This window comes from Diceros bicornis, chromosome X, assembly GCF_020826845.1.
Source record: "Diceros bicornis minor isolate mBicDic1 chromosome X, mDicBic1.mat.cur, whole genome shotgun sequence".
NCBI classification, from domain to species: Eukaryota; Metazoa; Chordata; class Mammalia; order Perissodactyla; family Rhinocerotidae; genus Diceros; species Diceros bicornis.
Genome location: NC_080781.1, coordinates 46396626 through 46424296, shown reverse-complemented (window position 1 = coordinate 46424296; position 27671 = coordinate 46396626). Strand labels below are relative to the sequence as shown.

General features: G+C 38.7%; 1 protein-coding gene across 12 annotated transcripts in view; it reads right to left on the bottom strand.

Annotated features, from left to right (window-relative positions):
* The window catches only part of HUWE1 (HECT, UBA and WWE domain containing E3 ubiquitin protein ligase 1), a 161602-nt gene that overhangs the window by 62319 nt on the left and 71612 nt on the right, over window positions 1–27671 (bottom strand). For 11 of the 12 annotated variants that reach the window (XM_058535926.1, XM_058535934.1, XM_058535935.1 and 8 more), the window contains 9 exons: window positions 19606–19712; window positions 19166–19343; window positions 18202–18293; window positions 17190–17401; window positions 9291–9348; window positions 8090–8266; window positions 4457–4702; window positions 3130–3263; window positions 2248–2342 (listed from right to left, as the gene is read on the bottom strand). In XM_058535926.1, coding sequence (XP_058391909.1) covers window positions 2248–2342; window positions 3130–3263; window positions 4457–4702; window positions 8090–8266; window positions 9291–9348; window positions 17190–17401; window positions 18202–18293; window positions 19166–19343; window positions 19606–19712 — 1299 coding nt within the window. The remainder of the gene's footprint in view (window positions 1–2247; window positions 2343–3129; window positions 3264–4456; window positions 4703–8089; window positions 8267–9290; window positions 9349–17189; window positions 17402–18201; window positions 18294–19165; window positions 19344–19605; window positions 19713–27671) is intronic. The other variant, XM_058535933.1, reaches the window with a different exon arrangement.

Genomic DNA, 27671 nt, shown 5'->3' with positions numbered 1-27671 from the left:
TAACTAGCTGTCATTTAAGTCCTTATTTGTTGTTTCGTAAGTTATGTCTGCTTTGTTTCATTAGTTCCTTAACATTTTCCCTATCTTTAAGTAATCTCAGTATAATTTTTAAGCATATCTAATAGGTTTTTATACATAGAACTGTCTTCATTGTTTTCTTAACAGTTTATCAAATTTATTTCCTCCCTGATGTAGAATAAAGGAGAAAAAAAAACTTTCTAGAAAAGTTGCTTCTATTAATTTTAGGTTTGTTGCCTTAGGGTCAGAAAATTGCGTATAATTTCTGCGCATTGCAATTTGAAATTGTTATTGAGATATAACATAGCTATTTTCTAAAATAGCACTGTCCAATAGAAATATAATGTGAGCCGCATATATAATTTAAAATTTCCTAGCAGGCACATTAAAAAGTAAAAAGAAGTAAGTATAATTTTTGATAATATACTGTTTAACGGAATATAATTGTTATTTCAACATGTAATCAAATATAAAAATTATTGAGATTTTAACATTTGTATACTAAATATTTAAAAAACCCAGATATCTATTTTATACTTATAGTACATCTCAACTCAGACATTAAATTTTCATTAAAATAATTGATCTATATATTTCATACAATTTAGTTGAAAAAATAGACTCACACACCCAAGTTGTTCCAGACATACTTAAAAGTCTTCTAACAACTGAACACAGTAATAGTTGTTAAATTTAAATCAATAAAAATTAAAAATTCAGTTTTCTCCATCCAACCTACAACCTCATCTTAACTACATCTGCAACAACCCTATTTTCAAATAAGGTCACATTCTAAGGTGCTGGGAAGTTAGTGCTTCAACATCTAATTTTTTGGGATGACACAATTCAACGCATAACACCCACCCCTTAACAAGAGGAAAGAAATAAATAAAAAGAGGCAGAGAGAGAGAAATAGAGAGAGACAGAAAGAAAGCAAAAAAGGGAAGGAGGGAGGGAAGGAAAAAGCAAAGGAAGACAAAAAACAAATTCCGTTTTTTAGTTGTACCAGCCACATTACAAGCGTTCAATAGTCACACATGGCTAGAGGCTACCATATTGGACAGTGTGGTTCTAAAGTGTTCCATAGCCACTTAAAACAATCATAAACCATTTTTTTTAAATTTTTTATTTATTTATTTTTTCCCCCAAAGCCCCGGCAGATAGTTGTATGTCATAGCTGCACATCCCAGTTGCTGTATGTGGGATGTGGCCTCAGCATGGCCGGAGAAGCGGTGCGTCGGTGCGCGCCCGGGATCCTAACCCGGGCCGCCAGCAGCGGAACGCGCGCACTTAACCGCTAAGCCACGGGGCCGGCCCCATAAACCATTTTTAACCTATGAAATTAAGCTTCTGAAAAACAGGCATAAAAAAAATGAAAGTCCCACCATACCCTCTGATACAGTAATTTCTAGGAATCAATCTTACATTTGCATCAAACTACATACAAAGATGTTCATTTTTCAAAATAGTACATTAGAAAGTTAACAGAAAATGGTTAATTCATAGTACTTTTACATGGCATTTCATGTTAAGTGAAAAGAGATCTATGAAATACTGTATATCTAAGATAATCACAACTATGTTAATAAAATATACCCTCAGGGAAAAAGATTATTAGGCAAACACTTTCAAAATAGTTTTTTTGTGGTACAAATATGGGTGATTCTTCTTTCTACTACATCTTCTAATTTTTACCATTGTGTGTATACATACATATACATATATATATAGATATATATATGTGTATATACATATATTATTTTTTTTTTGCCTTCCTATGTGCCAGGGACCATACTAGGTTCTAGTTATTTTTTTGACTGTGAAATTTTTGTTGTACATTATTGTTTGTCAGTCACCATATAAACGCACCCCTCCACCCCTTGTGCCCACCCCCTCGCCCCTGATAATCACCAAATAGTTCTATCTGTCCGTGTGTTGGTTTACCTTCCACATATGAGTGAAATCATGCGGTGTTTGTCTTTCTCTTTCTGGCTTATTTCACTTAACGTAATACCCTCCAGGTCCAACCATGTTGCAAATTTGTGTGTATATATTTTTATAGACAAAAATGACTAAAAGTTTAATTTTAAATAGTTAAAAATCAATGAAAGGAAAAAAACTGAGGACTATAGACGATAGAGCTAACTAAAATTTCACTACAGACTTATAAAGACACAGAGATAGAACACAAGAGATTTAATGACTAAGATTTTAGTTTCCTGGAGTTACCTGATCTTTTTCCGCCCTGGGTCGTACCTGCCTTCTCATCCTTTGGAACCAGTTTCTGCATGTCCGCCTGGCCAAATTCACACCCAGGTGGTAGGCTGCAACAAGAGAAAACAGTGAGCAAAAAAATCTGACAGCTCGTCTTCTATGTTGTGCTTGTTCTCTAATCTGCTTGGCTGACACTATCCCTCTTATAGCAGGTTAAACCTAAAACATCTTCAATGATCGAATTCCTGAGGTAGCATTCAACAAGGTTTCCAACGCAACTCTAGATGTGGCTAAGAACAGGATCAAAATTTAAATACTTACCATGCTAACACAACATAATTGGGATATCAGATCAAAGATGCACAAGATGTCACCTCTGTAAGAAAGTCTCTAGGCTGGTAAGTGGGAAGGACGATGCTAAGGACTGAATGTTTTGTCCCCTCAAAACTCGTATGTTGAAATCCTAATGCCCAATGTGATGGTGTTAGTAGGTAAAGTCTTTGGGAGGTGCCTAAATCATAAGGGTGGAGCCCCTCATGAATGGGACAGGACTAGTACCTTATAAAGGAGTCTCCAGAGAGATTCCTAGTCCCTTAAGCCATGTGAGGATACAATGAGAAGTCTACGACCCAGTAGAGGGCCCTCAACCAACCATGCTGGCACCTTGATCTCAGACTTCCAGCCTCCAGAACTGTGAGCAATAAATTTCTGCTGTTTATAAGCACCCAGTCTGTGGTATTTTGTTATAGCAGCTTGAATGAACTGACAGACAAGAAAGCCTCTGAACTCTTTAATATACCCTTCTATCCTTGACCAAAGCGATCCTCCAGGGTCACTGAGCTTAGTTTCTGTTAGGAAAGACAACAGCGATAATAAAAGAGATGACCATTCCCTTACCTGTTTGGGGTACACAAGGAGAGGAGAACAGTGCTTTCCCACACCAGGGAACAGTATAATTGGCTCAGCTTGCTCAAAACACTCAGACCCAACTGAGAGCCCCACTGGTTTACAGAGATGGAACGAATTTCACTCTGCAACCAAAGTGAAAAGAAGTTGATCTTTAGGATGCCCGCTGAATAATTATACTCAAAATCAACTTTCAACTATGCTTAAGAAGGATAAGGGATTTTATTTTTCCTTCCTTGTTATTCTCAGAGAATTGTCTACTTCATCAAAATTTCTACATTTAGGATCACAGTTCCACAAGGTATTCTTACAATATTTACAATTCGCCTCTAAATTCCTCTTCTCATTGCTTTTTGTAAAGTGAGAGAGTCACAGGCAACTATTTTTCTAAATCAAACAAACAGCTTTATAGATTCAGTGACAGCTTTCTAATGTTTTTAAGTGGTTGGGGGCTTGTTATTTCCCTCATTTCTGTACTTCAAGAAATATTTAAGATTTATTTAATTCCTTGAATTGAACATTTAATATAAATTTTATTTCATTTAATAAATAAAAAGTCATAAAAATAAATCCCTGAACTTTATGTAATTTATTTTCTAAATAGTTCATAACTGTGCTTTTCATTTGATTTGATCAAAAGAATACACTCCTGCTCAACAACATAAAACAGGGCTGCTAAAATGTTATACCACTAATCTCTAGAATTGATTACTTGAGAACTAAAGGTAGTAAAATTGGGAGCACACAAAAAACTTGCCTTTCTGGACCCACAAGAGAAACCTCACACGGATTGTAGGGATAGAGTTTGACATTTAGGAAATCTTTAGTAATCTCTGCTAATTACCATTGACTTAAATGTTCTGTGGTCAAATTTCCTTCTTGTCATCCCATTATCAGGCTTACATGCATTTGTAGAAAGATTAGGAATAAGGCCAGATGAGCACCCAATTGAGGATTGTCCACTAAAAAGGGTGACTATACATCCCAGTTGGCCTGTATGGAGGCTACAGATCTATTAATGCCTGTTATTTATAACCAACCTCTTTCACTCTCAAGAAGGTCCAGTTCACCAAACAAATTATATGGTCATCCAACTTCTAACAACAACAAAAAAATACTAAGGGAAACTGAAACTAGACAGCAACTTGAAGAATAAACCTAAGTCACTCGTCAAAAAAAAAAATCTCACCCTAAAACTGTTCTTTCAGCAGCAAGCCCAGGTAGAACTGCTTTTAAGCACAATAAGATGCTAGGTATATATGCCCTATGTATTTCACTGGCTTCAAACCAACATGTTCACCCCAAAGATAATTCTTACCTGCCCAACTCTGCAAGTATGAACAAACATCATGATGTAGGCATGCGCAGCAGTAAGTGCATGCAGTAGAGGTGTGGCCTGAGCTGAGAGGGTGGCATCAGCAACATTGCCGGCACAAGCCAGTTCTCGCAACAACACTGAGCCCCCAGGGGATTCAATTGGGCGGTGTAAGGGCTCCAAGGAGGAGAGGATGGAGTCCAACTGAAGGAGACCCTCCTGAAGGACTTTGGGTTCATGTGACAGTGTCTGAAATAAGAGAAATAATCAAAGCATTAATGTATAATGAAGTTCACATGCATCATATCTTTAACAGTCACAACGGAAGAAGTGGAAGACAGGTCTCACAAATTGCAGACCTGGCCATGGTCTCTCACCTGGTAAATGGTAGAGCCAATATATGAACGCAGGTATGACATACCTCAATGCCTCCTTCTAGAGTGACACATTACTTCTCTCAAATGAGAGGCTTTCAAACGTGGTCAGCCAAACTTTTAAAAGCTTGTGATGGCCAAACTGGAATACCACTATAGCAAGGACTCCATGCCATAAGATTAATTCCAAATTTTGCTCAGCAGGGAGCAATGTTAAACATAGGCAAGGTTCCAAAGCATGGAAGTAGACCACTATTACAAATGTTCTTTTCTTCTCACAATGAGAGACATTCTAGAATAGGCATCAGCTAGATGATTTCTAATTTTTATGAGACAATTCAAGGATTATATGGCTCTTGTAATTTCTTTTTGACTCTGCAGAAAAATCTGACAGTAAAACACTATACTTGCCACTCAAAGACAGAACTTACATGCTTTTCCTATCACTTTAAATAAATCTATCCACCCTCACACAGTATCTTAGAAGTAGGATAAAGATGGAGCAGCCCTTTTCCCTCTCTCTCGTGAACAGCACTTAATTAAATATTCAGAGTAAAGCAAAATGAAACATTAAATGTAGATATGTCACAATTATGGATCTTTCCAAGTCCGTAAGCAACTGAATTTCTGATCTTTAGCAGAAATTACTTATCACTGTACAACCCAGCTAATAAAGGAGCTTCATAGATGTAATGCAATGCCTAAGAAAAAAATCCAATGGCGTTTTTTTTTTGCAGAAGTAGAACTCTCTCCTAAAATTCATATAGAAGAATCTCAAGGGAACCTGAATAGATATAACCATTTTGAAAAAGAACAAAGTTGGAGGTCTCACACTTCCTGATTTTCAAAGTTAGCACAACACTACAGTAATCAAAAGTGTGGTACTGGCGTAAAGACAGACACCCAGGCCAATGGAATAGAACAGAGAGCCCACAAATAAACCCTCACATACATGGTCAAATGATTTTTGACAAGGGTGCCAAGACAGGGGTGCAAGAGGGAAAGGACAGTCTTTTCAATAATTGTGGTGGGAAAACTGGATATCCACAAGCAATAGAATGAAGTTGAACCTTACCCACACCATATAAAAAAATTAACTCAAAAGAGATCAAAGACCTAAATTTAAGAGGTAAAACTATAAAACACCTAGAAGAAGCCATAAGGTAAAAGCTGCATGACATTGGATTTGGCAATGATTTCTTAGATATGACACCAAAAGCACAGACAACAACAATAAAAAAGATAAACTGGACCTCATAAAAATTAAAATCTTTTGTATATCAAAGGACACTATCAACAGAGTGAAAAGGCAACCCACAGAATGGGAGAAAATATCTGCAAATTATTTATCTGATAAGAAATTAACATCCAGAATACATACAGAACTCCTACAACTCAACAACAAAAAACAAGCGACCTCATTAAAAAATGGGCAGAGGACATGAAAAGACATTTCTCCAAAGAAGATATACAAACAGCCTATAAGCACATGAAAATATGCTCAACATCACTAATCATTAGGGAGATGCAAATCAAAACCACAAGATCTCACTTTGTACCCATTAGGCTGGCTACTATCAAAAAACCAGAAACTAACAAGTGTTGGTGATGATTTGGAGAAATTGGAGCCCTTGTGTAGTGCTGGTCGGAATGTGAAATGGTGGAGCTGCTGTGGAAAACAGTATGGCAGTTCCTCAAAAAATTAAAAATAGAATTACCATATGATCCAGCAATCCTACTTCTGGGTATATAACCAAAATAACTGAAAGCAGGATCTTGTGTATGATCTCACTTATACGTGGAACCTAAAGAAGTCAAACTCATAGAACCAAAGAGTAGAATGACGGTTGCCAAGGGCTGGGGGGAAACTGTGGAGATACTGGTCAAAGGGTACAAACTTTCAGTTATAAGATGAATCAGTTCTGGGGATCTAATGTATAGCAGGGTGACTATAGTTAATAATACTGTATTACATACCTGAAATCGCTAAGAGAGTAGATCTTAAGTGTTCTCACCACACACACACACAAAGCAGTCTTGAAGAAATATGTGCACACCCACGCTCACTGCAGCACTATTCATAATATCCAAGAGGTGGAAGCAACCCAAACGTCCATCAATGAATCAATGGATAAATAAAACGCAGTTTATACATACAATGGAGTATTATTCAGCCTTAAAAAAGGAAGGAATTTCTGACATATGCTACAACATGGATGAATCTTGAGGACATTATGCTAAGCAAAATAAGCCAGCCACAGAAAAGACAAATACCTTATGAGCTGCACTTACGTGAGGTACTTAAAACAGTCAAATTCATAGAGACATAAAGTAGAATGGTGGTCACTAGGGGCTGGGAGGAGAGGGGAATGGGGAGTTGTTGTTTAATGGGTATAGAATCTCAGCTTGCAAGATGAGAAAGAGTTTTTGGAGATGGGTTGCACAACAATGCGAATGTACTTAACATTACTGAAGTGTACACTTAAAAATGGTTAAAGTGGTAAATATCATGTTATGTGCACTTTACCACTATTTAAAATAAATAAAGGGGGGCTGGCCCGGTGGCGTAGCAGTTAAGTGCACGTGCTCTGCTGCAGTAGCCCGGGGTTTGCAGGTTTGGATCCTGGGCGTGCACCGATGCACTGCTTGTCAAGCCATGCTGTGGCAGCGTCCCATATGAAGTAGAGGAAGATGGGCACAGATGTTAGCCCAGAACCAATCTTCCTCAACAAAAAAAGAGGAGGATTGGCATCAGACGTTAGCTCAGGGCTAATCTTCCTCACACACACACACACACAAAAATAAATAAAATAAAATAAAGGAACTTCATATTTTGGCAAAATTTGAGCAATAAACTACATGTCAATTATGCTTAAAATACATGACTATCAACCTTGAAAAGGGAAAAAAAATACATGGCTAAACAATACCAGACTGCGTTAAAAAGCATCCACGACAAAGGATGACACACTAATAAAACTCAGCTCCAAAGCTTTCCTGGAGATATACTTCTGAATAAACTCAAACGTTACAAGTATATATCAAACCCAGAAACAAAGAAGAAACACTTCAACTTTTCAATGAGAAATAACGTGGCACACTATTTATTAGTCACAAAATTCACTTGTAGTGTATAACCACACATTTCTTCATTATTTTTTAGTTGAAGGTAAGGGGAGACCACAGTAGAAACATGTATACAGAAGTACTACAAAACTGATTTCTAAAAAGAAATGAAAATACTTGGTCAGATGCTTCTTACCAATATGGATTTGCAGACACCTGCAACAGCCTGACAGGCCGCAGATGTGGGAAAGTCAATGGGCAGATTGGGAAGACCCAAAATGGTAACCAAAGGCAAGAGTCCTTTCTGATTCACAAATTCCTGGCAGTGGTCATCTGTTGTATTGTTGCTCAGAATAGATTCCACAAATTTCATCTAGATAATGAAAATTTTAAAAAATAGTTAGAGCCTGACACCTGGAACTAAAAGGCCAGCTTGGAGTAAGAACAGGGGTAAGCCTTGTAGTCATGAAATCATTGTTTTCTAGAACACCAAAACCTCAGGTAAACAGGGATAGATGGATGACACGGACTCTAAACATCCATAAAATAAGGAATAACTACAATTTCTTCCCAATCTACCCTTTCAGCCACACCTAAAGTCATATAATTTGAGAGAACAGAGGTTAAATGACTTGCTCAGGGCCACACCATGAGTTAGTGGCAGAATCAGGTCTAATCTCGTAATTTGCTCATTGAGTGCTCCTTGCATGATAATGTGTTGCCTCTCCCCTGGAAGCAAACATCATGGATACTTTCCCTCAAATGTGCTCATAATGCAAATGAAACCTAGAACTCTGGAAGAGTGATTGGACCAAACAAAGCATTTTGTAAGGGTAAGAAACTAAAATGTGGGCAACAAACCCATACGCACAAGAGAAACCATCTCTGGAAGTCTTGGAAGTGCTTAATGGGCTAGAACAAATGCTAAGTGGGCTTCCCCTTACAGGTAAATAATTCTGGGAAAATTCAAACTCTTCACTTTTTCCTGTGAGACACACAGGAAATTAAAAGAAAAGGCCATATTATTATTATTTTTTTAAATAAAAGAGAAGTTAATGGGAAAAAATGTCAAGTTACGGGAAAAAAATATATGTTGGATACATTCAAAGAACACAATACTGGATTGGCCAATCAAAGCCCACTCTCCTCCTGCTTGGAGTCCAATGGGGAATGGTAACAATGAACAGAAAATTGAGAATATCCAAAAAAGGGAGAGTGTTGGCTAATTTTTGGCAAACCAGTCTCACAGAAAAAGGTTTGCACATCTTTCCCCACTGCTCCACACTTTAAGGGCCCCACTGAAAATAAACATGGAAATCACTGGACTATTTGGTAACCCCACACATTTTCCAGAAAAGCACACACCTTTACTCAGTTTGCCCTACTGTGACTCTTACCACATTAAGGATGTAATCCATGAGGGGAATAGGAATACGTTCCTCTGTACCAACAACCCTGTTAAGGGAGAAAAGAGTGAGTTATACAGAAATTCACAATACTGGTGCAAGAGAACGAAGCGAGGACAGGGAAACAGCATGAAATGCTAGGCCTTTTTCTAAGTTAGACTTACAACCTTTAGTATATAAGCACAGGAAAAAAAAAGTTGAAAGCAATTCTGAAGGTAGCTTTCCGAGCCTGACTAGCTTGACAGCACAAAAGGAAAAACCAAGTCTTCACAAATTAAGCATCTGTACATATCTCAAAAGAAATTATCCTATCTCAGGCAAACTACTGTAGGAGGAATTCATCAGTATGAAAATATTAAAGATAAGCAAGTTCAATTAAGAGACTATTTAAACATTTGCTTGAAGAAAGGTGCCAGGACAAAGAAACAAATACATTAACATCTTACCATGTTCTTGCATTAGGTTTAAAGTTAGAGAGAGCAGGAAAGAAGTTAATTTTCTTCAAAATTCCATGCTTAGATTGACAAACCATTCACAACAGTCAAAGATGAAGCCAACCCCCAAGGCCTCCTTCCCTAACAATCTGTGCTGTGTCACAACAGTTCCTGAACTATCCAAAAATTGTGATCAGGTCTCTTGCTTCAGATGCTTCAATGATGCACTGCAGATGAGAAGGCTGCAATGATGCCACAGCTGCAGAAAATGCAGCCCTTAGCCCAATGGCTATATCTTGGCTTTTGCAAGAAATAGAGGGAAAAAACCAAAAGTATACTGAAATGACACAAAATCTACCTCAAAGATAAACCCTAGGAAAGGACAAAACTTGAGTCAAATAAGGAGCATTTTGGATATAGGCCTTTGGAGCAGATTTGAGGAGAAAGGGCAGAGATGGAAGAATGCAGAGGTAGGGAGAGAGAGAAAACGGCAAGAAGCTAGCAGTTCTCATCTCTGAGCAAGATAAAACATGAATAAAAATTGACCAGGCAGGAGGACATTTGGCAGCAAATGCAGACTAGGCAAAGAGAGTAGAGAGACATCAAGAATGGCTTCAGTGACGAAATATCCAAAGCTAGGGTTTGAGTAGGATGTTGTGAACATGCTCAATGAAGAATCTGGGGAAGGACTTTGTACAGAGGGAGGACCTATAAGCCAAGAATGAAATGATTCCACGGGAATATCGCAAACCTTTCTTTGACTGTAAAGTTCCTCCTCAGAACCATTGCAGCATTCCTTGCTACTTACACCAATTATCCATCCCTGCTTGGTTGCACCTCCTTGGAAAGAACTCAGAGATCTATCCCTACAGCTAAAGAGCGCAGGTGTGGCTCTAGCCCAATGAGACATCTGCCCCTTTGCAGAAGCCAAGTATAACGGCAAAGAGCCAAAGTCATACCACGAAATGGAACCCAGGTACTTCCTTCATTTGCTAGATGGAAGTTGTGGAGGAGAACAAGAGAGAAAACAAACCAACAGTGGTTCTTAATCCAACTCCAGGAAGAAAACTGTTCAGTAACTACTTTTCTCCCTGCCTCATCTTTTGGCTTCCAGGCTCAGGATGTCATATAGTAACAGTAAAAATGATCAACTCTCTACAGTAGAAATCCCCCTACCAACTGGTTTTAAGAAAAACCATTCTAATCTTAACCTCATATAAAACTTTGAGCCATAGCATCTCTGAAAAAATAAAAGACTGCATTCCCATAAATGAAACAATTCACCTTAACCGTCAAATTAAAAACTTCCTGCCTCTCCCCCTTCTTCAAAACATACACACTTTCCCAAACTCAATTTTACTCTGATCAATTTTACATGTGCATTTATGGTGCTGGAGCCCTTAAGCAGAAGTAAAGGAGAAGGATTCCAATTGAGTATCATAGTACAGTGTATAAGACAACAGATCTCATAGGTTTTTTGGGGAGAGAGTGGATAGGTGGGGGGAATCAGGTCTTTCTTCCAGCTCTTGAAGAGAGACAGCTGCCTTGGGCAAAGGACCCCTCCCACGGGGCCACGATTCAGGGGAAAACTGCTTCTCTGCATTTGCTGCCTTTAAAGCCCAGACAGTTGCCATTCAAGTTCCAAAGACCACAAATATAACTCATTTCTTTCAAGTTGTTCAGGGTAGGCAGTTAAGTTAGGCAAAGTAAATGGAATCAACCAGAAAATAAACCATGGTTCCCCAACTAAAAACCCTGGGTAGGGCCGGCCCCGTGGCTTAGTGGTTAAGTGCGTGCGCTCCACTGCTGGTGGCCCGAGTTCGGATCCCGGACGTGCACTGGTGCACCGCTTCTCCAGCCATGCTGAGGCCGCATCCCACATACAACAACTAGAAGGATGTGCAGCTATGACATACAACTATCTACTGTGGCTTTGGGAGAAAAAATAAATAAATAAATAAAAATTATAAAAACAAAAACAAAACCCCCGGGTACTTCCTGGCAAGTATATTTATCCCCAGCAATATCAGTTTTGCTCAGAATAAACAATTTAGAAGGCAGAAGAAAGAGGCCAAAAGATAAGTATTTTAAATGACTTGTGGTGAACGCCTCTAAATATAGAACAGAACTCCATATACTAGGGGTAGACTATAGTGACTAAGTTTTCTTATTCCAGATCTCTAGCATAAACCATGTGTCTCAAGATCAAATACAAACACCATTTTCAAATACTAGCTGCTGATTTTGGAAAAAATATAAGGGAAAAGAAGGCTGTCTCAGCCTGGAAACTCAAAAGTCCATCAATAGGAGAATGGATAAAGACTGTAGTATATCCACACAATGGAATACTACTCAGCAGTGAAAAGGAACAACCTACTGATAGATGCAACAACATGGATGAATCTCAAAAACACATTGAGTAACAGAAGCCAGATACAAGAAAGTACATACATCAGATATGATATACATATAAGACTTCATTTATTCTATTTATATGATGTTCTAGAATAGGCAAACATTCTATGATAACAGAAATAAGGTAAGTAGCTGCCTCATTTTAGGGTGGGGAAATAGGAAACAAAATCTGTGCAATTTACTGTATAGAAAATATTCCTCAATAAAAAATACTGGAAAAAAATTTATTCATGTGTGTATTTATGGCACCAGAAAACAGATGAGGGCATGGGAGACAGGAATCTCTTTGGGAGTCCCACTGAAGAACTTTGTGTTTGGGTGGGAGGTACGAACAAAACTTTTGGGGAGAGGGGTGGCACACACTGCAAATTTTTCTAAGCCTCTTCCCACATTGGCAGAAAGTACATAGCAACTCCTACCATAACAACTGCCTGGGAATAAGGAGATAAAAGAACTTTCCCTTTAATATATTGTGGCTTTCAAAATGGAGGCCGAGTTTACACAGTCTCTTGTTTTTCCTTCCAGCCCTAATAACCCATGTAATGGCCCAATCGAGGCCTCTGAAAACAGCAGAAGTGGAAAATGTGTGTGTGTGTGTGTCAACATTTGTGAGACTCTTAGATATATTGTATGAATGAAGTAGTGATGAACACCCAGAGCACGCAGAGTATAGAAAAATATTGATACCATGGAACAACAACTGCTAAGAGTCCTCTGCAGCTTAGAAGCTATATATGACTAACACTACAGTAGCAGCATATTAATGCTTTGGGTCTAGATTTTTACTCTCTCTTCATTCTCATTCACGTTTCATCAGGCCCAGCTCTCTTGGCATTTAAGACTCAGGGAATCCTTAATCTAATGCTCTTGATTCATTCCAAACAACAACTGCTAAGAGTCCTCTGCAGCTTAGAAGCTATATATGACTAACACTAACCCACTAAATAAACACTTATTGACTGATAATCTACTACATACAAAGTGACTGGGGTACACTGTTAAATAAGACACTCTTCCTGCCCTGGAGGAGCATACAGCTTAGTGGGGTAAACCAGTAGAATATATGAATAATTTTAACAAAACTGTTGGGAGAACAGAAAAGATCAACTTCCCATTTGGAGGTAAAAGGAAAGGCTCCTTTAAAAATGAGACATTTGAGCTGGTCTTGCAGAAATTTGGTAGAAGGAAAAGAAGGAGATAAGATAATTTGGGGATAGGGCATAAATATGGATAGAACACACTGACACACAATATTCCAAGAAAAGCATGGGGAGTGAAGAGATATGAGGACTTAAGAAAATGTCAATTTACCAAGACAGCTGGAAATCTGGACATGTTAGATCTAAGGTGTCTGTAAAATGTCCAGGTAGAGAAGAAGTTATATGCAGATGAATGTACACAGCTTGACTCAGAACCACCACTATAACCACCACTCATGTTTATGAAATCCTTCCCTTGTTTATAGCCAGGAAAGGAATCCTATCCCACCAGCATGGCAGACAATTGAGGGTGTGGCAAGGAAGCACTAACATTCTGACTCCTTTGCAATAGAGTCTTGCTTTCTTTCAGGGTGTCCCTCCTCTTCCAGAAAGAAAACATTTTAATCAAAACAGAAGACGCTGCTAGAATGAAGGTAGGATTGCCTTCTCAGACGAGGGTAAGATATCTGCTCAAAAAAACTTAGTAGTTAATGCCTCTCCTCCAAAAACACTCATACCAACAGGCTCATTACTTTCTAGAATTTCAAGAGAGCAGAGCACACCAGTTTCGGAGTCTAGGCCTTTGCTCCTACTGTCTACTCTACCAAAATCTTCTCTTGAAGTCCCAAGCCACCCTTCAAGATCAGCTCAAACTCATTCATATCCATGCCTACAATGCTGATGCTTTTGTCAGAACTACTTATCTATACATCAAAAGGAGCACTTACTAAATGAGTGAATGCATGACTGTCCAGAGGGATCACACCCACTTCTAGCATGAAGGTCATAAAGAGTTACAGCTACAACAGTTACATTTCATCCCTTGCATGTGAATACTGTAAACTCAAAGAGCTTAGTGGACTATCCACTACCAGCCAGCAGTCTTTAAGCCCACCCTCATCTCACCATCAAGGTAGTCAATTTTTATGTAGAACAAACCTCAAATAAATAGAAATAAGAAGGAAAATCTACTGTGCCTGGTTATAATCAGATAGTACATTCCAAAGCCTTCTGATTTATCTGGAATGAAGAGATAATAATCAAATGATCACAAAGACCAACCAATAACGAATCCCCATTAACTCATAAGGACTTCTTAGGAGATAGGCTTCAAAAGTACAATGTGTTTCACATGTGCTCACTTATGGAAACAATCAAGCAGTCAATGATGTGGAATACCAAATCAACAAAGGGAAACTAAGTCCTCTGAAGAAAGCCCATCAACTTGATATACTGAATTCTGATTCAATTTCATGAACAGCTTTTACAAAAAATAGCTTGCTAGCAACATTCGCAAATCAAAGTAATACACCACATAATAAAATGAAGAAGAAAAATCACATGATCATCTCAATAGATGCATGCAGAGAAAGCATTTGACAAGATACAGCATCCATTTATGATAAAAACTCTGAATAAAACGGGCATAGAAGGGAAGTACCGCAACATAATAAAGGCCATATGTGACAAACCCACAGCTAATATTATACTCAATGGCGAAAAACTGAAAGCTATCCCTCTAAGAACAGGAACCAGACAAGGATGCCCACTGTCACCACTCCTATTTAACATAGTATTGAAAGTCCTAGACAGAGCAATCAGGCAAGTAAAAGAAATAAAAGGGATCCAAAGTGGAAAGGAAGAAGTGAAACTGTCACTATTTGCAGATGACATGATTTTATATATAGAAAACCCTAAAGAATCCACCAAAAAACTTTTAGAAGTAGTAAATGAATATGGTAAAGTTGCAGGATACAAAATCAACATACAAAAATCAGTTGCATTTCTATACACTAACAACGAAGTAGCAGAAAGAGAAATTAAGAATACAATCCCATTTACAAGTGTAACAAAAAGAATAAAATACCTAGGAATAAACTTAACCAAAGAGGTGAAAGATCTGTACACTGGAAACTATAACATACTGCTGAAAGAAATCGAAGACGACACAGAAATGGAAAGATATTCTGTGCTCTTGGATTGGAAGAATTAACATAGTTAAGATGTCCATACTTCCTAAAGCAATCTATAGATTCAATGCAATCCCTATCAAAGTTCCAACAACATTTTTCACAGAAATAGAACAAAGAATCCTAAAATTCATATAGAACAACAAAAGACCCTGAATAGCCAAAGGAATCCTGAGAAAAAACAACAAAGCTGGAGGTATCACACTCCCTGATTTCAAAATATACTACAAAGCTATAGTAACCATAACAGCATGGTACTGGCACAAACACAGACACACAGATCAATGGAATAGAATCGAAAGCCCAGAAATAAACCCACACATCTATGGACAGCTAATCTTCGACAAAGGAGCCAAGAGCATAGAATGGAGAAAACAAAGTCTCTTCAACAAATGGTGCTGGGAAAACTGGACAGCCACATGCAAAAAAATGAAAGCAGACCATTACCTTACAGCATAAACAAAAATTAACTCAAAATGGATTAAAGACTTGAATGTAAGACCTGAAACTATGAAACTTCTAAAGAAAACATAGGCAGTATGCTCTTCGACATCAGTCTTAGCAACATCTTTTCAAGCACCATGTCTGACCGGGCAAGAGAAACAACAGAAAAAATAAACAAATGGGACTACATCAAACTAAAAACTTCTGCACAGCAAAGGAAACCATCAACAAAATGAAAAGACAACCTAACAACTGGGAGAAGATATTTGCAAACCATACATCTGATAAGGGCTTAATCTCCAAAATATATAAAGAACTAATGCATCTCAACCAGAAAAAAACTAACAACCCAATTAAAAAATGGGCAAAAGACCTGAACAGACATTTCTCCAAAGAAGATATACAGATGGCCAACAGGCACACGAAAAGATGTTCAACATCACTAATTAGTAGGGAAATGCAAATCAAACCTACAATGAGATATCACCTCACGCCCGGCAGAATGGCTATAATTAACAAGACAGGAAACAGCAAGTGTTGGAGAGGATGTGGAGAGAAGGGAACTCGCATACACTGCTGGTGGGAGTGCAAACTGGTGAAGCCACTATGGAAAACAGTATGGAGAGTCTTCAAAAAATTAAGGATAGAACTACCATATGATCCAGCTATTCCGCCACTGCTGGGCATTTATCCAAAGAACTTGAAAACACCAATGCATAAAGATACATGCACCCCTGTGTTCATTGCAGCGTTATTCACAATAGCCAAGACTTGGAAGCAACCTAAGTGCCCATCAAGGGACGAATGGATAAAGAAGATGTGGTATATATACACAATGGAATACTACTCAGCCATAAGAAACGATGAAATCCAGCCATTGGTGACAACATGGATGGACATTGAGGGTATTATGCAAAGTGAAATAAGTCAGAAGGAGAAGGTCAAATACCGTATGATCTCACTCATTAAGTAGTAGATAATAACAACAACAAACAAACACATAGAGACAGAGAGTGGATTGGTGGTTACGAGAGGGGAAGGGGGGAGGGAGGAGGGCGAAAGGGATAATTCGGCACATGTGTGTGGTGATGGGTTGTAATTAGTATTCGGGTGGTGAACATGAGAACAGGACGTAATCCATGCAGAAATAGAAGTATAATGATGTACACCTGAAATTTATACAATGTTATAAACCAATGTTACTGCAATAAACAAAAAATTAAAGAAAAAAGAGCTTGCTAGGGCAACCAATACAATTAAATACCAAAGCACAAATGATATACAAGGGTCAAAGAAAGAAAAACTACGGACTCTTAGGGCTGGAAGAACTCCATAATGATCTAATCCAACTCCCTCTCTCACGTTTATAGATGAAAAATGACATGCTCAAGATCACAAGGCTAGAGAACCTGTCTTGCGAACACTTACTGCTGATTAGGCTCTGTTTCATTCTGCTGGGTAGAATTAAAGCTCTGCATGGCCTGTACTTCCTCTTCCTCCTCATCCTCACTAGAGGCCTCTTCTGCAGCATGATTAGACCTTGGGGGAGGAGCAGTGGCAGTGCCATCTGCCTTTTGGATTGATGGCTTCTGACAGATGTATTTAGGGTCTCTTCCAAGATTACAGATTTCTTCAAGTAACTGAAAAGGCACAGGAAATAAAATTATTTCATCACTTAACAACGGGGATACATTCTGAGAAATGTGCTGTTAGATGATTTCATCATTGTTGATCATAGAGTGTACTTACACAAACCTAGATGGTAAAGCCTACTACACACCTAGGGTATATGGTACTAATCTTATAGGACCACTGTCAAATATGTGGTTTGTCATTGACCAAACTGTCATTATGCGGCACACGACTGTAATTAAGGAATGGGGAGATGACTAACGTTTTTGGAGCATTTTCTATGTGCTATACACCGAAGTTCCAAAACACTTTACATACACCATTCCTGGAAGGTAGTCATCAACCCCATTTTACAAATAAGGGAACTGAAGTTCTGTGAAGTTAAATAACTTGTGCAGGGTCACATGGCTGTTAAGGGACTGACTGACTGGCTGATCTGACTCCATGTCCTAATTCATCAAGCACCAGAACTCATATACTAGTTTCAACAATCCTAACAGGCAACTGGTAGGGCTAGTAAATGTGGAAAAAAAAATCAAGGAACAAATATTAGAAAGGGCAATATGCTTTTACAAACAGAAGCTAAGCCTTGGCAACTTGTTAATATTCTATATAAGAAAGCAATACTTAAGTGACTTTTTTTTGGGCAAAGGATCAACCCAAAGACATGGAGAAAAGGAGGCACACATAATCCTCTTACAGGCATAGTCTAAGAATCCAAATGACCTCCAATAGGCCCAGCCTTCTTCTAAAAACTCCCCCTTCACAGCTCTCTCATGCCCATAGTCATAGCCTTATTCCTTCCCACCTTGATGATCGCAGTCGTTGCATCCGTTTTGAGGGTAGGCTGATGTCTCATGAGCTCATCAACAGCACTCCCCAGGTTGGATGCAGTATCCCCTTAAAGCAAAAAATGAACTGTTAGAAAGACTGAAGAAAATAGAGCTTAAGCTATTTTCTGTGCCAATATAAGGAGGAAAGAAGAAATTGAGCTGGTTGTGATTTTCTAATGCCATGCTTTCTTGAATGAATTCACACCAACCTCTGCAACCAAATCACTGGGGAGGAGTAAGGAAACTTTACCTCTAGTAAACATATTTTAAAGTAACCATATGTGCTACATTTTACCCTGGAAATCTCTACTGTCAAGGTCTGAACTAGTATTGTGGACTGAAGAGAGAGAAAAGAAAAGAGGCATAAACCATTAACCCTATTACTGGCTGCTCCAGTAAAGAATGATAGTGGCTAGAATGCTACAGTGGTGGCTGAAAGCACAAAGCACATTTTTGAAAACTGGATTCTTTCTGGAGCACTACCTTCTTGCTATTCCTCAATGATCTGTTCTCAAATACACTGAGAAGAAAATCTATTCATCTGTGACTATCTTAGGGACTCGGACATTAGAACAGAAGATTACCAGGATCAACATCTTGGGACGCCACATCTCCTGTTGCTGCAGACTAGATGGTGGACCTGGAAATCTACTGCTGCTCTCTAATACCCGTTTCTCACCAGCACCATGACAGTACATTTAACAGTGAACTGTTGAGAAGCATGGAAATATTATGAGCAGAAGCTATGGATGAGGTATTCTTTTCTACCTGTAATACAATGTATGGTGATAATTCCCATTAAGCTCAGCACACCTAGCCAGAAAAATGATATGAGGTCAAGGAAGGGTTTCCTTGCCAATTGGTGGCTTGACAATCATCTAAAATCTTGTCACAACAGCAAACCAACTATTTATTATAAGATAAATCTTGGTGACTTACCAAGGGGATCAGAACTCCTCCTCCTCCGCATGGCTGGGAGGTAATCTGGAGACAGAAGAACTTTGAAGAGACGTTCAAAAGGTTGACACTGTACAAATGACTGAAGACCTCTGGCATTCAAGCAGAGTGCACTGAATACATTTGGGAGGGAGCCGAGGACTTCACGGGTAGCAGGAACCTAGAGAGAAGATAAAGTGAGCTTGAAGACATCTAAAAGAGTTCAAGTGTAGATGCTTTTAGGAAACTCTGGCCAGGGGTATTGCACAGAGATAAAATGGATCTTGATGACCAGGTCCCAATTAGTTTCAATACTACAAACAGAAGACGAGAGACAGGATTTTCATGCCATAAGACTGCTTTTCAAGTATATGTGTCTGTATGTTTCACAGGGAGGGGTATATGCATGAGGTATTCTTTACAGAGCAGCAGAAAGAACTCACATCTTTGATAAGCAGTGCATGCAGCATGACATCTGTCAATCCATTGTCCTGGAGTGAGGAGAGCAGTGATGGTTCTTGAAATACAAACACAGTCACCACTTCAGTAGCTAAAAACAGATGAGAAATATGAGAAATTGAGAGATTCTTCCCAGGTATTAAAACCAAAACTCCAAGGGCTTAAAAAACAAAAAGAAAATATACTCAAAATGTCCAACAATTTAAACGTTTGTGCTTACTATGAAATGAAAGTTCCTAATACTGCTTACCAGAGATTAATAACTATTAGGAATTTAGTGACTACCCTTCAAGATTTTTATGGGCAATGTATACGCATGACAACTATAGTTAATAATAGATAAACCTAAAAATACATCCCTTTTTGTCTGCTTAAGCAGGAAAAAATTTAAGATGGGGGGTTGGTTTGCTGGGTTAAAGTGAATGTAAACTTAACTGATGAAAATAGACACAATGTCTTCTAAAACGCCTTTTCAGCAATTTTAAAATACCATCAGCAGTGTTAAGAGTCCTTGGTAATGTATTAACCTGACCAATTTTTGACAAAGTAATATTTAAAAATGTGCTGTAAAGACTATCAATGCTTCTAGAACGTGGCAAAAACTCTACTCAAAAGGAAATAGTACAGCATAATGCATTCATTAAAAAGTAACCAAAAGAGAAGCTAGAAAGAATAGAAAAAAGTAGAATTTAGTGAAACTGAAAGCAAAAAGCACGAACAATTAAAAACAATAACTAGCCCTCTGAAAAGACCAAAAAAGTTTACAAACTTACAGGAAATCTAATGAAGAAAAGAGAGTAATATATATTAGTAGTGAAAAAAAGGAGATTTAACTGGATTCAGAATAAAACTATTTTACAAACTGTATGCTAACAAGTGAAATACAATACTTTTGTAAAAAAGGTCATAAAAATCGACTCTCAATAAATGATAGCAGACTAGACCAATAACCGTAAGAATTTTTAAAAGTAAAAAATATCAAGTTAACAGGTGCCAAGCCGACAGTTTTATATGCGAGTGTTATTAAACCTTCTAGGAGCAAGTGAGACGTGGCTTTCCAACTCATTTTATGAGATTTTTAAAACTTTGATTTTAAAACCTGACAAAAGAGGGTACACACACATACAATATCCATAAACCATCTATAAAACAAACTAGTAATGCTGATGCCTGAGACCTAAGAAAAACCAGAGGATTTTCAGTTCAAGATGGTGAATAGAGCACCTCTCACCTATTCCAAATGCCACTGAAATGGCAGATATATGGCAATTACTGGGGACCAACAGTTGTCAATGGCCTTTGGGATTTCTGATGGGCTATAAACTTACGGAAAATTTAAGTCCTTTTTTGGGTTCCTACTGGTATATGACAGACCCTTTTATAGACTTTCATTTGTACTAAGGGGTTACTAAAATTGAGTATTCATAAACTAAAATTAATTTCTACTAGAGGTTACTTAGACATCAAATCTGTTATTTTACAGAGGTCTAACTATAATGCTATGTCAAAAGGCTACTGTGCAACAGGACAGTTTAAACCCTCTTTTAAAATTAATAGATGACCAAGAATTAGAATTTTAAAAAGGACACACACAAAAAAAACCAATTTGCTCCAGATGGAACCAAGCAACTGACTCCTAAAAGAGTTAAGTAATGAAAGATAATTCTTAAAAAATTTATGATTAAAACCAAATTCTAGGATCTACAAAGCCCATAAAATAGCAAGAATCTGTTAAAACAAAGGGTCTCTTAAGAATAAAGAAATAGTTGGAAATTAAAAACATTTGTAAAAAATAAAGAATTCCATAATGCAATAGGCATCTTGAAAGATTATACAGAGATTAAGTTACATGAGATCAAGGTAGGCTTATTAGCTATACAATAGGGCTCCAGGAAAGAAATATAAGTTAAAAGGAACCAAAAAAATTTTCCTGAAGCAGGAAAAACTATTCAGATTTTAAAAAGGGCGTAACCAAGTGCTATAAGGAAACACTGAAAAGAAACAGAACTAAATACATCCTGGTGAAATTAACTCCAAGGGTAAAGAGAAAATGAAGTTACCTACAAAGGAACAAGAACCAGTTTAACATCATGGTTATCTACAATGTACAACATCAGAAGACAACGGAAAAATGTCCACAAAATTGAAAAGGACGTGTAATGCCTTAAAAATTACTCAGATATATTCTAACAAAATTTACAAATTTATCAAAGAGAGGGAAAGTCAAGGGTTACTAAAAAAAAAAAAAAGAAATGAAAGAAAATGGTGAGAAAGGAGTGAAGTAAAGGCAGGCAGAAGGTCATATTTTGTCCAGTTTGGCAGAAGATAGAAAAAGAAATATAAAAAGTTTAGATGTCATTTCACTCATATGTGGAATATAAACCAACACACGGACAGAGAACTGTTTGGTGGTTACCGGGGGCAAGGAGGTTGGGGCGGGGGCACAAGGGGTGAAGGGAGGCATTTATATGGTGACAGAGAAATAATAATGCACAACTAAAATTTCACAATGTTATAAACTATTAAGATATCAATAAAAAAAGTTGAGATGTCAATAAACAATATAAGGATAGCCATTACAAAAAAAAGAATAAGAAAATTAATGTTAAGATTCAGAATATGAAAAACACAAGACTTGAGGAAAAAGAGAAATATATATTGGAGATCACAAAAAATGTTGATGTATAAAATTCCTCCTTTAAGATAAAAATGCACAATACCTTAATAAATCATTCTGCTGAAAACAACTAAAAGCTGGATTAAATATTTGAAACATTTTTTAAAATGTAAAGAGCAGACAAAGTAAACTATAGTTAAAGGTCTAAACTAAGTCAAAGTAGGATTTCAGAGCCTCTTTTGTCTTGAGGGTAATTTACCTAACCAAGTGATCCTGGTTTTCAAGACTGTTTAAGGTAATTGGAATAGGACATAAAAGCACAGGGACATACTTTTATCGAGTAGGAAATCCAGTAAAAAGGGAGTCCGTTTATATTACGGATGGCAGTTAACACCAACCACATGTGATGGAGCCTGTTGGCGAGTTGCTGCTTTCTACTCCATGAATGGGTCATTCCTGACAAAGGATGGGACTCAAGAGTCAGGCCAACTCAAGAGCTGATTGCAGTCATTTTGGCACTAGAGAACACCTTAATACAGGTATGTGCATTGTTCATATTTTTATAGACTCCTGGGTGGTAGCTAATGGCCTCATTGTTTTTTTCTGGTTGATGGGCTCAAAATAGTTATCACATTCAGGATTGTGCTCTACGGGGCCTTCCACATTGGGAATATACTGCTGCTCAGACTTCACATATTACAATTAAAGTCTCTTATGTCTCAACTCACGTTAAGGCTGCCACAGACGAAGCTCATTTTTACGCCATAGCTGACTCACTTGCTCACACTTTTCAAATAAGCTCAGATATTACTTCCTACCCTTGGCTCAAGAGGTCCATGACACTTCCAGTGATCCCAGTCCCCAGACCCTTAAAATTTGGGCTAAATTCCATGGTATCCCCATGCCATCGGTCCTAGCCCAAACTCTGGCCTCCCAATGTGATCTTTGTGCCCTGTCCTGCCATTGGCATCACGGCCAACGGGAATCCATACTAAGGGGTTTGTAAACACTCCTTCTCTGACTGTCAAATTTATTTTATTGAGCCACTGCCCGAATCTGCTGGTGCCAATTGCTATGCCCTCACAAAGACTGATTGTTATACAGGCCTGCTCTTGGTTTATCTTTCTTGCCATGCTACTGCCAACACCACTATTATAGGTCTCACTAAGTGTCAGTTCCCTTTGGGCTTTCAGAATAACACTAACTGATCAGTGTACACATTTTGCTGCTCATTCAGTCTGGGCATGGGCTGCAAAAACAAGGTATCACTCAGAGCTTCCAATCTGTCTTATGGTCTGCAGACAGCAGGTCTAATAGACATAATGGCCTACTCAAGGACATTCTCTTAAACTTACAAAATGGACAATGGTCTCCTAAATGGGTCTCTCTTTTGCCTACTTTTTTAGTTATCCTGAACTCTTAATATAACATCCTAAAAAAATGCAGCTAGGACCTCTCTATTCCCTTTTCTAGCCACAAAGGAGGACATTTCCCATATATGAACCTATGATACCCAAATAGAATCCCTCCTCACTTAAAGACATCTACCCCTTTTTGATCCTGGTGCAATCTATGCTAGACTGGCGCCTATATCAAGAGTTGGTAATAGAATGGGACCCACTGAAAACCTAGGGCCCTTGCCCTCTCCAACAGATTATTCTGTATGCCACAAGAAAGGTCTCTGCTAAAGTCCTCTTCCAATATGATAGTTTTAAAGGTTTGCTAAACGGAGGTCCCTCTTTGCAGGAAATGGAGGTCTTGGTGCCTGCCTGGTCCCATGCCTACAACTTTATGGTTCTTCCAAAGAGGAAAGGAGATCTTAAATTAGTTCCCAGTACCAACATTCTTAAATAGGATACCAGCTGTGGATCCACCCTATTAGAGAGATACTGAATGGAAAGCCACTACAGGATCTGGGATAACAATGCCTGTGACTCCCATAACAAACAGGCACCGCCAGCACGCCACAGGTCTGAAAGTATTATGGAACATTCTGGCTCTGGTTGGTCTGGCAACGCCTCATTTGGCTCACGGCCTGGGTCTGGGATTCTACCACTCCAGCTCAATGCCAAACTCCTTGGGCTCCTTTTTTGCCCATGCTGTGACCTCGCCTGTTTGGGGTATTCAATCAGTGTATAGTTTCTCCATAAGAAATTACTGCATAACTCCTGGAAACAAAGGAATACTGATCTTCAGTCACTTTTATAATTATTCCTCAAATGTATAAAACTTTCCATCAAAGTTTTGGGGCTAGGCCAGGACTCCCATCAACCCAGCATCCTAGATGATGATTTCAGCACAATTAATAGTCCCAGCCTCGATGCTGACATTCCCAAACATTAACTGCCACTATAACTGCTGCCACATCACTCATCACAAATCCATGGCCCCAACAGCTGATTTCCCCTCATCTGACAGTCCCATACTTCACTCTCCATTATTCCACCATCACAACCCACATTTCCTATCTTCCTCAACCTGATGGACAATATTTATGTAATAACAACAGAGAATGTCACCCAAGTGCTAAACCTCCAGCAATGTTACCAGGTGCCCTAGCCCAGACAACCACGTGTACAAATAACTCTTGCCCCCTTGGAGGTCTTCAATATTCATATTGACTACTTTTCACCCTCTCCAGTTAAGTAGTCCACAATAAGCATGATGGTGCTGGCATCAGCCAGGCTAGGAACAGAGTACAAGCAGACTTGAACAGATAAAAATGTGGCAGGGCTAAGAAAGGAGGCGAGAGAGAAGAAAAGGCAATTGGGGAAGTTAAAGGAGATACAGTTGGGTATAAAAGTGGGATAGAAGAGCCAGAGGTAGGATTTGGGAAGAGTCAGAATCTTTATTTGGTGGGTTTCAGCAAGACATCACAATTTCACAAGGCTCTTCCTCACTGACTTCCCCTTCATGCCCTTCCTAGCCTCCCCCACCAATTAAGAGTCTAACCAATGACACCCTCCTCCCCCCCATTGAGACTATTTTGCCCTAGCATGTCTGCCCTGATATAATTTGGCCACTAGAAACTCTACCCTCCAACCCCCTTGGGCTACTGGTTCTCCTGTGACATAACTCCTGCTCAGCAAGGTCATACACTCTACTCCTCCAACTGTTCCCTTCTAATGCATACACCTTGACCTGTGTCCTATGAGTATTTAGTACCCAGGACACCCTAGATCCAGCGAGAAAGTCTAGCTCTTTCATCAAGTCTTGCCACAAAAGGGAGCACTGGGCCATCCTTTTACCTGTTATATTGGGCCTCATCACCATCTTTGGTGTATAACAGGCACAAGTTTAGGTTATTTTCAATTCTGTAACACAGACTCATCTCATAGAGGCTACCCAGACAATGGTACAACTCCTGGCTGATCACATAAACCATACAGCTCAGGCCTTAGAAGCCCTTAATGAGGGACAAAGCAGTCTAGTTGTTATGACAGTTGATAACAAATTGGCATTAAACTACCTACTGGTATTTCAAGGTGAAGTTTATGCCTTAAAGGGGACCTCCTGCTGCATGTGGGTCAATAATATAGCAAAGGTATCCAGAATAGTTCAACAAATAAAACAAACCAAAATAGCCAATTATGTTAATAAAATACTCCAAGAGATTCTCAGACCCCCATTAATTTCTTTTCCTGGCTGTCTCCTTCTGCCTGGGGTGAAAGGCTATACACTATCATTTATGAAACTAAAATAATAATTGCTGGCCTAATTATTTTGGGTTGGCTTCGCAAATCTGGTCTCTCTCAAGTACAAGTTTATTTACAGGAAACCTGGGAGGCTGCTATGCTAATTCAAACATTAGAGTTAAATGAAGACTCTAAAGAAGGAATTTTGACCTCCACTGATGTTTGCTTTAGTGTTTTAAGTCTCATTTCCTGCTTCCTGCATCATCCTGACAGGGCTCACCTGCTCCCCACACCTACCCACAAGCACATGTGTCCTCTTTTACATTTCCCCTTTATAAAAGGCCTCTTCACTTGCTTTTCTCTCTCTGATAATGGGGCTTTCTTCCAGAGAGAGGCATCCTTCCCTACTCCTTGACTTGGGACTTCTCCACCTGTGTAACAAATCTTTCTTTGATCATACCAAAGAACTACTGTCATGAGTTTTGCCATCTGAACCTAACCTTAGGAGGGAGTCTCTCCATGTCAAGATGGAGTTGCTGTAACACAAGGGAACACTTCCTCAACCTGATACAGAGGAATGAAACCTTCAACACAAAACCTTCTGCTAACCTCAAACTTAACAGTGAAATACTGAATGCTTTTCTGAGTTCAGGAACAAAGCAAAGAGGCCCTTTCTCACCACTGCTATTTAGCATTGTATTGGAAATCTTTCCCAGTGCAGTAGGACAAAAGAGAAATAAAAAGCATAAAGATTATAAAGAAAGAAGTAAAACTGTCTATTTGCAGATGACAAGACTACACAGGATGGTTTAAGAAATCAACAGAACAATTATGAACTAAGTGAATTTAGCAAGGCCATAGGATACAAAGTCAACACAGAAAAATTCTAAATTGCTTCAGCAAGGGAGTAAGTATCTAAGTTGTAGTAGCCAAAATGACTCCCTCCTGACACCCCCAGAAGCCTGCTTCTGGTACGAGATTTTCTCTATTTCCACACCTCCCACTAAATTCCTTTACAGTTTTAAGGAGAATTCTAGAAGCCTACGTATCACTGTACTCTCCTGAGTATGTATGGCACTCAATAAATGCCAGTTAATAAGAGTGTGTTTGTAACAACAGTAATACCCAAAATAGTACCAATGTCAAATTGCAAAGACATTTTCTACAAATAACTACAAAGTACCCATAGCTTCCAAAACTGCATTTTCCACAATGAGAAACAATTCTTTATACTATAGCTTGAGAGCCTGACATTCAATTCTGAGAATGGAAACCATGCTGACTGGATTTTCCAGATCAAGGTTAGGGACTAACCATTGAATAAAGACATTTCTTATCATATGTGCAGCGTAAGGATAGCACAAAAAGCCAAATATACAATACTACTACTTATTACAAATGAGTCACAATACACTGCTTATAGAAGTTATATTTTGCATTCAAGAAACAAATACTTGGGGCCGGCCCGGGGGCACAAGCGGTTAAGTGCACGCGTTCCACTGTGGCGGCCCCGGGTTCGCCAGTTCGAATCCCGGACACACACCGACGCACTGCTTGGCAAGCCATGCTGTGGTGGCGTCCCACATAAAGTGGAGGAAGATGGGCACGGACGTTAGCCAAGGGCCAGTCTTCTTCAGCAAAAAAAAAAAAAAAAAAAAGAAAGATGGGCAGATGTTAGCACAGGGCTGATCTTCCTCACAAAAAAAAAAGGAAAAAAGAAATGAATACTTATTTGAAACTTAATTCTGACCTTTCTATTTCATCGCCAACTAGAAAGATACCAATCACACAGTGGACA